The 14311-nt window shown below is 38.9% G+C and overlaps 1 protein-coding gene across 1 annotated transcript in view; it reads right to left on the bottom strand.

Moving 5' to 3' along the window:
* LOC134804305 (E3 ubiquitin-protein ligase UBR4) overlaps positions 1–12509 on the bottom strand; it is a 103360-nt gene extending 90851 nt beyond the window's left edge. The window contains exons 1-9 of the mRNA XM_063777317.1: positions 12312–12509; positions 8172–8269; positions 7185–7321; positions 5424–5544; positions 4810–5000; positions 4042–4205; positions 1742–1877; positions 850–972; positions 258–400 (exon numbers count right to left, since the gene is read on the bottom strand). Coding sequence (XP_063633387.1) covers positions 258–400; positions 850–972; positions 1742–1877; positions 4042–4205; positions 4810–5000; positions 5424–5544; positions 7185–7321; positions 8172–8269; positions 12312–12433 — 1235 coding nt within the window. The 5' untranslated portion in view covers positions 12434–12509. The remainder of the gene's footprint in view (positions 1–257; positions 401–849; positions 973–1741; positions 1878–4041; positions 4206–4809; positions 5001–5423; positions 5545–7184; positions 7322–8171; positions 8270–12311) is intronic.
* Positions 12510–14311: the final 1802 nt, after the last annotated feature.

The following is a 14311-nucleotide window of genomic DNA, read 5'->3' as shown; positions in this document are numbered from 1 at the left end:
TTAAACCTGGAGTTACCATGGTTACCAGTACAATTTATCACTGGGTTAACCGCTTAACCCCGGGTTAGTGGCGCTTAGTATGGCAAGCTGTCAGGAAATGGTGACCACACAATCGACCACAAAATTTTAAAAAGTTATCATTCTAACAACTCAAAAATTGCGTATGCCTCATGAAGGATTATACTATAAAAGTGGCAAACAATCGTCTGAGGCAAGCAACAGTTACCATGAACATAAATCTTATTAATATTACTTACATTTTGGTCAAATTGTATGGTCGTGACGGTGTCTTGGCTGGGCTTTTTCCGGGTGTGGATGTGACCAGAGGGGCGCCGGCCAGCGCGTGATGCAGCCCGCAGAGGAGCACCCATCCGCCGATCATTAGATGGTTTTGGTAGACCTGGTAGGAAGATAATTAAATAGAGGGTCGGTCGGACGGACAGTTGTGTAAAGGGAATGTTTTTCTCAGAAATATGCGTGAACAAGCGGGTCCACACAGAACGAGCCGCCTCGCTTGGAAATTGCCGCGCGAAGCAGCTTGGTCTGTGTAGAAGCACCTCAGCCGCATTGCCTCGAGTGAGGCACGTCTCCAACGACCGAACTTCTTCACGCGGCAATTGCTTCGCGGAGGCGGCTCGTTCTTTGTGGATCTGCCTAACTTGTCAAAAACTGTTTAAGGCATAGTGTAATATAAGTTACTCTAAGGTTTACCGTTTGTGCTAGTGCTGTCTATGGCGGCAGAACATTGCAGTATTACTCCCTATACGTAAGCAGTGACTTTGGTTTTGTCCGTTTCCGACTTAGGTCACATATAACGCGACAGTTTAATAAATATGTTGATATACTCACATAGCCTCCCGCTCTGGTACTCTCCCGGAATGTCTCTCCAACTGTATGATACAAGCTGAGCGCGCTTTCGACGAGGCTCGCTGTTTGCTGTTCGCTCTCCTCATCCTTCGGGTGTAAGGATGCCTGTACAACATAAAGACGCTTTAGAAATAGAATAAAGAACTTTCCTAGTCATATTTAACTGTACAATCGGCAGCAGAAATTGCTAAGGGAAGAGTTCAAAAAATGAACTGGACGTAACTTTATTGTTAAGAGTGTGGGTCATTTTGAACACTTCACCCCCTTTATTAGCTACAGATGTAATACATAAATGTTTTCCATCGTATTTTCTCGAAACGTTCGTATTTGTCATGGTACTTCATTCAACGTCAGTACTTTTTGTACCGAGACTCACTAAAACAGCAAGACACGTTTGTACGTTTTTCCCTGAAAATACGATGGAAAATAACTATGTATTTGTGTTTGTGATTTTGCGTAGTAGCCCTATTTTCTGAACTGCTAATAGCAACACTCTTTAACTGAACATCGGTAGACCGTAAATCTTTGTAATACGTGTTGACCAACTGACCAAATGGTGAACCTTATCCTGTCATAAAACTTAGCAAATCTCTGTTAAATTTTGTCCTTTTCTAACAAACAAATATCAAAATGACGGATAAGGGCAAACGATCACCAAGGGCTTGTTAGACTACAGTACACAGTACTACAGTTTATCAATGAACACAGTCCACACAGAACAAGTCGCCTCGCGATGAAATTGCCGCCTGAAACAATGCGGCCGAGGCAGCTCTACACGGACCGAGCTGCTTCACGCGGCTATTTCCGCGCGAGGCGACTCGTTCTGTGTGGACCCGTCCGAACAGTGTGGGTGGAGGGTTAAGCAACATTATACCTGGGCAGTAGCACAGAGAAGCCAAGCGGTGCTGACGTCACTGAGCGTCGATATACGCTCGGCGTTGAATGGCTCGAGGCAAGGCAGCGACAGCGCGAGGCGACACACCAGCACTTCGTTCACGAGGAAGTGTTGCCTGTTACACAAACATTAATTAGGTAATCAGTCCCGTTTCCTTGAATATTCTGAGGATAAATGCATACGTTGTAATAGTATCACTTAGCACACATCCATCATGTACAGTCAGCATAAAATAAATAGTGACGGTCAACGTGGCCAAATACAGGGTGTTTGGTACATCGTTTGCCAAATTAAAATGGCGGAAAAGTGAGGTAGTTTTCTATCTTTTTACGCCCTTTAAAAAATTTTTGGCCCCACGAGTATTTTTTTTTGCTTTTTTTGGTTTTTTTGAAAAATCTTCAGGGCCGACTCGTTTAAACTTAAATTGGTAGAGAGATGCAACGTTTATTGCGTCGTGATGTCTAAAGTTAAACGGTTTTATCAAAGTCAAAATTACTGACATTTAACCTCTAGTTTTTTTTTATGAACCCTCAAATGTTTTACAACATGTAAAAATTTACACCAAGGTCAACTTTGATTTTTAATAAAATAAAAAAAGAGACCACGTTCTTGAAATTACCTTACAACATTCTGTGTTCTGTCCTCTTTCTAATGATGTACAATAATCCCAAAAAAACCTTTCCTGAACTTCTTTTTCCCGATGTTTTGTAACGGACGCAACAGGCAAAAATTATCGATGCCTAAACATTGACGCTGTAATCTCCTTTGAAATCCCCTTTGCCTATCCACACGCGGGTTTTTTTTTCAGCGATGAGGTTTGCTGTTTGTGAAGGTTCAAGACTTATCTTTTGTAAATTTAGTTGAAGGTGCTATCTCCCTCTTACATAGTACAAAAGCTGTTGGGTTTCGACGTCGCGTCCCGTCCATAGTTAATTTGTGGTTGGTTTATAATTAAATGTGAACGCGCCTTATTAGTGGGAGACCATTTAAAAAAAAAACTACAACTACAAGAATCGTTCCTGGTAGATTCTTTGCGCTGCTCGTGCAACACCATCGGCTTTTCCGTACACCATTAACATGTCCGCGTATTCTTCATTCGAAAAAGTAGCCATTTTCAAATGATCAAAACTCAACAAAACAGAGATTAATAAAAGCACTAACAAAAGACAATTCAGTTTTCTGCCTTCTGTTTTTTTAAGTTCCGACATCGGTCACATTTCCCGCGTTTCTCGCCTGTTTTTTTTTTAAATGGTCTCCCACTAATAAGGCGCGTTCACATTTAATTATAAACCAACCACAAATTAACTATGGACGCGACGCGACGTGGGAACCCAACAGCTTTTGTGCTATGTCAGAGGTAGATAGCACCTTCAACTAAATTTACAAAAGATAAGTTTTAAACCTTCACAAACAGCAAACCTCATCGCTGAAAAAAAAACCCGCGTGTGGATAGGCAAAGGGGATTTCAAAGGAGATTACAGCGAATGTTTAGGCATCGATAATTTTTGCTTGTTGCGTCCGTTACAAAACATCGGGAAAAAATGAAGTTCAGGAAAGGTTTTTTGGGATTATTGTACATCATTAAAAAGAGGACAGAACACAGAATTTTGTAAGGTAATTTTAAGAAAGAGGTCTCTTTTTGTTTTTTTTAAATTGATAATCAAAGTTGACCTTGGTGTAAATTTTTACATGTTGTAAAACATTTGAGGGTTAATAAAAAAAACTAGAGGTTAAATGTCAGTAATTTTGACTTTGATAAAACCGTTTAACTTTAGACATCACGACGCAATAAACGTTGCATCTCTCTACCACTTACTTTTTTTTTAATTTATGTTTAAACGAGTCGGCCCTGAACATTTTTCAAAAAAAACAAAAAAAGCGAAAAAAAATACTCGTGGGCCCAAAAATTGTTTAAAGGGCGTGAAAAGATAGAAAACTACACTACCCCACCTATCCGCCATTTTAATTTGGCAAACGATGGACCAAACACGCCTTGTTACCAAAGAAATAAAGAAGCGGTTCGATATATTTGGCCACTTTGGCCTTCACTGTCTTTTTGATGCTGTAATTATCAAAAGTAATAAGGTGACCAAACAAGTAACAATTAAAATTAATATAAACTCTTTAGATGTAATATTTCTTCACAAAATAAAATGGACGGAATAGATGATTTATTATAACTATGAGAAAAGATTATTTTAGGTCTTCTGCCCTTACATGGCGGCCCTGCCAACTCCCCAAGACACTTATCTCATTATTCACCTATCTTTAATACTCACAGTGACGCGTCAGAGTTGAACTGTGGAGAGACCGCCGTCTCCTTGGCCGTTTCCCAGCGGCTCAGATACCGTTGTAGGCACGGCAGAGCTGAGCACACTTTGAGAATCACTGAACCCGCTCTGAGTTCCATTAGGAGTGATGCGGCCGTGGTGGACACCCATTTCTGTTGACAATTATGGTCTGAATTAGTTTCATGTTATGTTTATACCTATAAGTAAAGTTTGACTGATAGGTGAGCCCAAAATACTGCGTGTTTTTAAGCAAAATGTAGTTGGTTACGTTATGTTTCTACTATGCAACAACCGTATAAACTATTTGTGGAGTCTCGACTCCAAGTAAATGAATAGTGTGCAAAAATAGTTTTACCCGTCCCTCTTTAATTAACATAGTTAGAAAATGACGGATAGTCTATCTCGCCGCGAGATACTGTCACGCCAATCATGTGCTATGCCTACTGGCCCCGTAGACAACGTACCAATCGCTAACGCTCCGTAGCGAACGAAACGCAGCCGTCACTGTCACACTAATATGGAAGAGTGATAGCACATAGCAATTCGATGGCGAAGCGCAAGCGATCGTCACCTTGGCTAGGCTGCCTGTACCTTGATATCAGCTTGTGTCTGGGCGCTCTCGCTGTCCTCGTCGTTGGCGGCCGCCTGTTGTCGGCGTCTGCGAGAGCGCATATAGCGATCACATCCCAAACAATCGCGCTATCTCTGTCCCTACTGTTGGAGGTGTATATAGTGTACCCATTTTTTAGAGTTTACCTTGATATCAGCTTGTGGCTGGGCGGTCTCGCTGTCCTCGTCGGTGGCGGCCGCGTGCGGCGCCAGCACCGAGCCGGAGGTCTTCAGAGGCTCAGTCAGCTGTTCCAGTAGCGCGTCAGAGCGGCGCTGCGTGTTGGAAACGGCCTGCTTCTCAGCCGCGGTCGGCTGTGTTGTTGATGTTGTGGCGGCGTCTGCATGAGAAATGTGGTTAGGTCTTTATAAAATAAGAACAAACTCGTCTGAGATAAATTCCGTACACGAGCGTATTTTTCTTTTACAAGCTTTTAGAGTAAGACCAAGAAAAGTCTGCAACGATTTTGATAGCAGACGCAGTGCAAGTGTTATTTATACGTCATAATTTCATAGAATTTAGACGTTTAAAATAGCACTTGCACTGCGTGTGCTATCAAAATCGTTGCTGATTTATCTTGGTCTAACTCTACTTAACTTGCAAGGTATTTAACTATGTTTGTACGGGTCAAATCTTGCACTGCGTAAGCGCGATATAGAACATGCTAACGCCATCTGTTACAATTTTGTCGCACGACGTTGTCAGTGACAGAGACGCCACAAAACAACCATAACAAACGGAATGTAAATTTATAAGCACATACCAGGTATGATGACGTGAGCGGGCAGTTTGGCGCTCTTGAGCAGCGACGTGAGGATGACCAGGTCCAGTTGGGGGTAGCCGCCCCCTTCGATACCGCATAGACCCACGATGGGGAGTAGGAGCTGGACAGAAACGAATTTAAATTAAATAATTGTGCCACACTGAATAAATTGTGCCATTTTCAATCAAAAGGTCCGTTGTTAATAAGGCGCTATTTCCATATAGCTTCAGTTTGAAATCAACCTTTATGGACCACCGACAATTTGGTTGAAAATGTCACAATTACTACCACTCACAATATTATTAGAGTCCGTCTAAGCTAACTTTGCACCAACTTGAATAGAACAAGTGAGGTAGTGTCATTTTAAACATCATATTTTCATAGAGATTTGACATTAATTATGACATTGCCATACTTTGTCTTTGTAAATGGAATGCAGAGTTAGCAACCTTACGGACCTTAACTTCTCACTCAGATGGTTAGCTGATTAAGTGGTACACAATACAATAAGGAATGTCCCAGTTTGGCTGTAGAGTTAGCAATTCAATATTGGGACCCTATAGCGATTGGGAGGGAGGGACACGAATAACATCTTTATGCCCCGGGTTATCTCGCCTGCACGTGGTCCTCCTGCTGTTTAACGGAAGAGCTAGCAACAGAGAAGCAAAACTTGAAACAAACCCGGCTCGGTGCCAGCCGTCAGGCACCTATTTATATGTGATTTAAAATTTGACATTCTAATAAATGACTTATGTACCTAATTTTACTTTATTTTGCAATACTTACTTTATTTTTTCTTGTTTTTTGGAATTCTGATAATTGACATATTTGTACCTATCTCCTGACTTAAAATATTTGTAATTTAGTTAAGTTTAGTTTAAGCAAACCTTTGCATGCTTTGTTAAGCAGAATGTATTGGACATTTTTATATTGTTAAGAACTTGTTTTGTGTACTACATTCTTGCAAATGAATAAATGATTTAATGATTTAATGCAGCCGATCCGACTCCGCGCGTATTGACTTGTCTTTCCCGCGGACCTAGTCAGTGAGGCCGAGAGAGAGCCACTGGTCTTGGGCATTTTGGGCAACCCTGTGTAGTTGTTTGTGTCCCAGGCGATGCAGTGTCTGTGGAGAGGAAACTTCACCCACGATGGTCTACACAGCCACGAAAAACGTTGCCCTACCTAACACTGCTTGTATAGTCTGTAATAGGCTCGAAGGCCGATGATAGCAATTCAGACTCTAGCATCTCCCGAGCGTCGGCGTGTAGTTAACTCTATGGCTAGAACTTTGTCGAACTGCGCAGCAACATCATTAGGGTTCCGTACCCAAAGGGTAAAACGGGACCCTATTACTAAGAATCCGCTGTCCGTCCGTCCGTCCGTCCGTCTGTCACCAGGCTGTATCTCACGAACCGTGATAGCTAGACAGTTGAAATTTTCACAGATGATGTATTTCTGTTGCCGCTATAACAACAAATACTAAAAACAGAATAAAATAAAGATTTAAGTGGGGCTCCCATACAACAAACGTGATTTTTGACCGAAGTTAAGCAACGTCGGGCGGGGTCAGTACTTGGATGGGTGACCGTTTTTTTTGCCGTTTTTTGCATTATGGTACGGAACCCTTCGTTCGCGAGTCCGACTCGCACTTGCCCGGTTTTTTTTTCAATAGCACTAGACGCAGACGCTCAAAAGAGTTTAGTGTGGGGTCTCTATAATATACAGTTTTCTAGTTAAAACAATGGTTGTGGTACTAACCTGCTTAACGGACACATTTGTAGCAGCGGTAGTGGTAGAGTCCTCATAGCTGAGTCCTGCCTCGGATAGTTTCTTGAGGATCTGTCGTAGGATTACGCGGAACGCATCGCGTGCTGGCCCTAGCTGATCGGGCGACACTGTGGATGTTCCATTTATTTTAATCCAATATCAGGGATGAACTTTACAAAAGTCATTTGCCTCTATGTGGCTTGTATTTTGAGACCCATAATATGGGTAAGACTAGGCATAAATTATTAATTTAGGTTGCTGATGTTAAGGCCTGTCTCCATATTGCGCGGCAAACTATCGAACATTGGCTCGCGAGGCAGTCGCGCGCAATGGATACCGGGTTAGCTCGCGAGCCAACGCGATCTGATCGAGTTTGCCGCGCAATATGGAGACAGGCCTTTACGAAGCACGTTTATTTAGCATGAACCGTTTCAAAGGATCGCATGTTAACTTTTCTTCAGAGTAAAAAGAAGGGTTTAGGAAGGGCGCAAGGGCACCAGACATAGATGCAATTCTACTAGGAAAATACTGGTGATGAAATTATGATGACTACCCAAATAAATAAAAAAGCATTTATTTCAGACATCGTGGTCCATATTTTGTTAGTACATCTTAACAAGTTAAAACTTATAGCTAAGGTTAACTTAAAATAAACTTAAATAACTGTCTTAGGTAGTAGAGATAAATGCAGAGAAGACCAGTGCCTTATCAGGCCACTGTCCCATCTGTCAGCCACCCATCCTAAATAATTAAACCCAGAGTGTCAGCCGTAACATCGCAAATCGAAATTTCTCTATCTGCCTCTCTCACGCAAAACATGTCTCATGGCAAACATGCTCGGGGAGAACCACGGCACGTGTCGTATGACAGGAGATTGTGTATCACTATGAGGTCGGCTGGCGGCAGTCTGCAACGTGCAGATTTGTGTCCAATTAAGTATTCTATGTATAATTGAAAATATTCAGTTAAAATACTTACAGTTTGAAGCGTTGACAGTGATAAAATGCGCGGATAGGCACGCAAAACATGTGTAGAAGAGATCGTATCTTTCAGCATGGTTCTGAAACTCGTTTTCACTGTTAACAAAAATAAATATTAATAATACTCATAAATGTTAGACGGTACAGTCACCTGCAATAAAACCTGAGCCTGCACCTGCATGAGGAAGCGCGCAATTGTTATAGCGCAATATATTGGTTTGTTAGTGCACGACACCTTTCATTTTGAGAATATGCGCTGAAACTTGGCACAGTTGATTCTTAGCTGGTCTTGAGCAGATACAGACCGGGAGCCGTCGAGAGCCACGACTCATTTAGTGGGGGGAGGGGGGAAGTTCGACGCTGCCGCGCTTCACTTGGAGCAACATTTCTCTAACTATACCTATTAGGGCATGTCATATATTATTTTCCGATAAATTAAGGATGAGGAATCTGTTTTTAGAAAAAAACAATGCACTTTCTAATAAAAAAAAGAATAAAGTAGAAAATACTAAAAAACGTATTTTTGATTTTTTTATAAATACCATTTTTTTTTTTAAATTCTTGCAGGAATCTGAAAACAAAAAATATAGTCGTAAAGCTACACTTATTACGTTTAAAAAAATATATAGTTTATTACAAAGTAAAAATCTGTTGATAAATGGGAGATAAAAAATAATATTAAGCGTGGGTCAGAGTGATCTCATATAGGTGGGAAGGTTACTTATAATTTGTTCTACAATCGATTATTTTTTTAGTTTTTCGTAAATAACTCGTAAACGGTAGCCCATAGCAAAAAATATATATTTTACGTAAATCATCTATTTCAGATTTTTCATAAAATAAGTGCTACTTATTTTCGCTAGGATCAATATTAAAAAAAGATATTAAAGGAAGAAAATACATACTAAGGTCCCCTTTTTTAGTCATTCGTAAATAACTCGTAAAGGATGGCTAATAGCAAAAAATATTTCTATACATGAATAATTAGCATAAAATTTCCTACAAAAAAGGTTATTCAAACTTTTTTGCTTGGATCAATTTTTAAATAGGGGACCTTAGAATTTATTTTCTTCCTTTAATATCTTTTTTAATATTGATCCTAGCGAAAAAAAGTAGCACTTATATTATAAGAAATCTGAAACAGATTATTTACGTAAAAGATATTTTTTTGCTGTGGGCTACCGTTTACGAGTTATTTACGAAAAACTAAAAAAAATAAACGATTGTAGAACAAATTATAAGAAACCTTCCCACCTTCATATGAGATCACTCTGAGCCACGCTTAATATTATTTTTTATCTCCCATTTATTAACAGATTTGTATAATAAACCATTTTTTTTTAATCGTAATAAGTGTAGCTTTACGTCTATATTTTTTTATTTCAGATTCCGGCAACGCTTTAAAAAAAATTGGTAATTATAAAAAAAATCAAGAATACGTTTTTTAATCTTTTCTACTTTATGCTTTTTTTTTTGATAGAAAGTGCATTGTTTTTGTTCTAAAAATAGATTCCTCATCCTTAATTTATCCGAAAATGATATATCAAATGCCCTAATAGGTATAGTTTTAGAGAAATGTTGCTCCAAGTGAAGCGCGGCAGCATCGAACTTCCCCCCTCCCCCCCCACTAAATGAGAGGTGCCTCTCGATGTCTCCCGGTCTGTATCTGCTCAAGACCAGCTAAGAACCAACTGTGCCAAGTTTCAGCGCATAGTCTCAAAGTGCAAGGTCCCCATACAACGGTGTGCACTAACAAACCAGCTATTATTATATTTGGCAAATATTGATATATCTCGCAAAATTTTATTTGTAGAGCCATAATCTGTGTAATAAATAACATGAAGACTTTTAGACATGTCTGAAAATAACATGAAGACTTAAATGTCTAAGGGCCACTTGCACCATTCACTAACCTGGGGTTAACTGGTTAAACATGGTTAACGGTTTAACGCTTAATCCCGGGTTAGTGGGATGGTGCAAGTGGCGCTTACTAGTTTAAAAGGAGTCAAGATTCCACATAAAGACTAGAGTAAATAAAAACTGAGTTGAGTCCTAATGAGTACCTACTCTATAAAGAATCTATGAAGAATCTTTGCATAAAATTCCCTTAAGGCCTAGAATACGAGTAAGGGTAACAATAACTCGCTAAGCGCATGGCATTACGTTTTTAATGATTCGCAATCAGCAATATACTTAAGCATGTCAGATTTTATAAAAAATTTCAAAAATGTCAATTAATTTGTAGATTTCCAATTAACTGAGTCTAGATATCATTTGGTAAGCACAGTAAGCACAAAGCACAAGCAGCAAAAGTAGTTCAATTATTAAAATAAACATTTATAAATATTATTTTCATTAACTTGGGTTTCACATCAGTTTTAATAGGGTATTATACTGGTATTATACTGTATTTAAAATAAATTATTTTACACCATGCATGAAATAAAGCACCAGATAATTATTAGAAAAACACAGATAAGAGTTATTTTTAAACACAAGTTCTATTTAATAAATTGGATAGAAATATAAAAAGTAGGCGAGTTTACCGTGATGTCACGATGTAATGTTTCATATAAATTCCATATTAGCAAATCGTTTTGACAGTTCTAAAAAAGTAACTGATTTGACTAGTAGGAAAATACCCTATTAAACCCTAATCCCACAGTTCATTCTAACATGCTGATAGTGAACCCTATTCATACTAATCCGTCTAAACTTACTTTGCACCAACTTGAACAGAACAAAGGGAGTATCATTACATACATTAAACATTATATATTCATACAAATTTGACGAAGTGGCTCCAGGTTGCACAGGACCGTGACGAATGGCATAAAACGAAGGAGGCCTATACCCGAAGGGTAGAAAAAGGCTAAAGAGAGAGAGAGAGAGAGAGAGAGAGAGAGAGAGACTAATTTGACATTAATGACGACATGGCCTCTCTTTGTCATTGCAAATGCCATGCATAGTTAGCTTGGTCAGACTTTATCATTTCGTATACTTAACATGTGCATTGCAGTAGCGGGTAGAAAGACCCCATGCAAAGTATGGTTAATTACGAGTTACACTAATCACCAATCACAGCGAAGGTATTAATGCATTTTATTAGCTTTGTAGGATAAAAGGTTTCATCATATTGAGCAATACTGACTCATTGTATTGCATTACTTTTTATTGTCACAAATACATCCATAACCGTTCTGAAAGGCACTCTCGGTTCTTCCCGCAGGTTTATTTTGGGAGTATGAGTTAAGTCATAGCCATATAAGGCACCATTTATTTCATGTTCCAGTATAATAATTATTTTTACTCATTTCAAAACGGACAATCTCCCCTATTTTATCTACCTCCATCCCTGTATGATCCACACTTGAGAACTTTCTACTTTTTTAAGATGGTTATAGTATAAATAGTGCTAAAACAACCCCATATAACATGAAAGGAAATGTACATAGAAAACTCTGAATACTATGGTATGCATGGTATTCCACTTATCTAATTTCTTTGTCTAATGTGCATTGCGTCTCGCTCTCTTATTAGTCAAGATGTGAGACACAAATACACATTGGACCAAGAAATTAGAGCAGCAGAATACCACCCTTACAGAGACTACAAAAAAACTATTAAAATTTCTGTTTTAAAGTTAGATTTGCATAAGGATTATTGCTAAAAAGAAATATTGTTTAATAACTAATGACAAACCCAATATGTTGAAATAATATATCTATTTACAAAATACAGTCAGGATATATATCTATATTTTTTTAGGAGATCTGATACAATAGGAATCTTTAAAAAAAGCTGGCAAGTCTGTTGAATAATTCACATGCGAGTAATATCTGTGTAGTAACTGCTTTGCTGAGATTAAATTAGTATTTATAGTGTAAAACCGTATGCCCAAAAAACCGCATACGAATGGAATAGCGGCTTATTAATATTAGCTTCTCTAGAATGTCGTACCACCGAAAAAAATCGCTAATCACAATTCGATCAATATCGTTCTATAACCTAGACATATAGGACTAAAATTTACCTAAAACTGTCAGGGAATTAAAAATAATCGTAAATTTGCTGAATAATGGTAAGATGAATCAAAATTAGGACGGTAGTATTATTTTATACAGACACGGAGTCTCACCTTTTGAGGATCGATTGTATTATTTCTGCAGCATCATTTTTGTCGAAAAATGGGCCGTACAAAGCTGTTAATATTGGTTTAACTGTAGTAGACCACTCGATATTTCCTCCCGAAGCGGCCATTATCGCACAAATATTTTCTTTTTCGACTTCTTTAACATTTGCTGTACGTATTTCTGTCCTGTCACTTTGGTACTCTGTCTATGGTCACTGGCACAGATAATGCCAGAAATACCTAGGTACGTCACCATTAGCGTAAATTGTTTATGGTTTACGCACTGGATCCAAACCATAGACTTATAATATATAGAGACGGTGTCTCAGCGAGCAGAGGGGCTACCGCGAAAACCGAAATTCGCAAATTGCGGGGATCTTACTCTTTTACTCCAATGAAGGCGTAATTAGAGTGACAGAGAAAAATGCCCGCAATTGACGATTTTCGGTATTGGCGGTAGCCCTACTGTCACTGTTGCCACTTTTGTTTAGTGTACGATTAACAATGAGGCCCACCTTGCTGTAGCCATGTCGATAAAGTCATATCGATAAACTATCGACATTTCTTGCAATTTTAATTTTACTTCAAAGGCTTAACGTTACCTAAAATGAACAAAAACGCTTTTATTCTTTATTGTGGTTATCAGATCACAATTTTATAGTCACGTCCCAGCAGGGAACCAAGGGAAAGTTCAGATATTTAATTAAAATACATAAATACCAGGGATGTAACGGATGTGGTTTTATCGGAACCGAAAACGGAAACAGATGTTTTCGATTTAGTTTAACGGAACCGGAAACGGAAACGGAACCGAAACGGAACCGAAAACGGAACCGGAACCAGAATCGGAGCCTGACTTTTTAACGATGTAGTCGTTTTCCCCTTTCTAGAACAAACCTTCAGACAAAGTTTACACTTAGCCGTGTCCCCACTAACTTCATCAAAATAGTTCCAAATCGAACTTGATTTCGGCTTCATTGTGCGTTTTTTTCACACTAACATTCACCACACACACTACACACAGTCAGTAGTCAGTACACAACAGAACACATACGATATTAATTTTAAAACACGAATAAAACGCGCCGCCGCGCGAAGCATTGACATCCGTTATAACTTCCGTTTCAAACATAACGGAACCGGAACAGAAACGGATGTGTAATACCAAACGGAAGTTCCGCCTTAACGGAAACGGAACCGGAGCTCCGTAACATCCCTGATAAATACCTCCTAAAATAGGTGTTCCGCAATAATTGAATTATATTATAATATATTCATTATCCATTAGCATTTCAATTATGTTTATGTTTAACGAAGATATTGAAGCTTCAATTAATCGCTATTTCCTTCCGCTGTGTAGCGTTTATCGATATATAACATGATTAAAATCGACTTTTTACATCCCTAAAAGAGCACACATATACGCTTTTACGCACACATATACAGGCTGGGCGCATCAAGAAAGGCAACACTTGATTTGAAGTTCATCTTGTCAACAGTATGGTTGTCCTTTTTTGACAAACGGCATTTTTAAAAGAGCGAGGAGAGAGAAATGATACTAGTTGCTGCGCCGTGAAAGAGAACAGAAAACGTTGGGCCCTTGATCCAAACCATAGAAGGTAGGATCCTATAGAAGTGGTATACGCGTGCCTCCGTGAGGGACAAAACATACGCAAATGCGTCACTATGATTGGTCGAATTTATTTGTTGCCCACCATTATCCATACTAAAAAGAGGTGGGGAACAAAAGATATGTGAGACTGTGACAAGAACAAACAATAATAGCGCTTTCTCTGCTACTTCTACTGAAAGATACGTAAGACTATCCCGTTCTGTAAGTTATCCCCACCACTCATGCCCAATCCAGTTTATACTAGATTCATGATCCAAACTGAATGGTGTTTTTTAAATTATTTAAAATGGTTGATTCTTATTAATTATAGATGGTCAAGCAAATCTTGTCAGTAGAAAAAGGCGCGAAATTCAAATTTTCTATGAGACGATAT

Source organism: Cydia splendana, chromosome Z (assembly GCF_910591565.1).
Source record: "Cydia splendana chromosome Z, ilCydSple1.2, whole genome shotgun sequence".
NCBI classification, from domain to species: domain Eukaryota; kingdom Metazoa; phylum Arthropoda; class Insecta; order Lepidoptera; family Tortricidae; genus Cydia; species Cydia splendana.
This window is presented reverse-complemented; position numbering and strand designations above follow the sequence as displayed.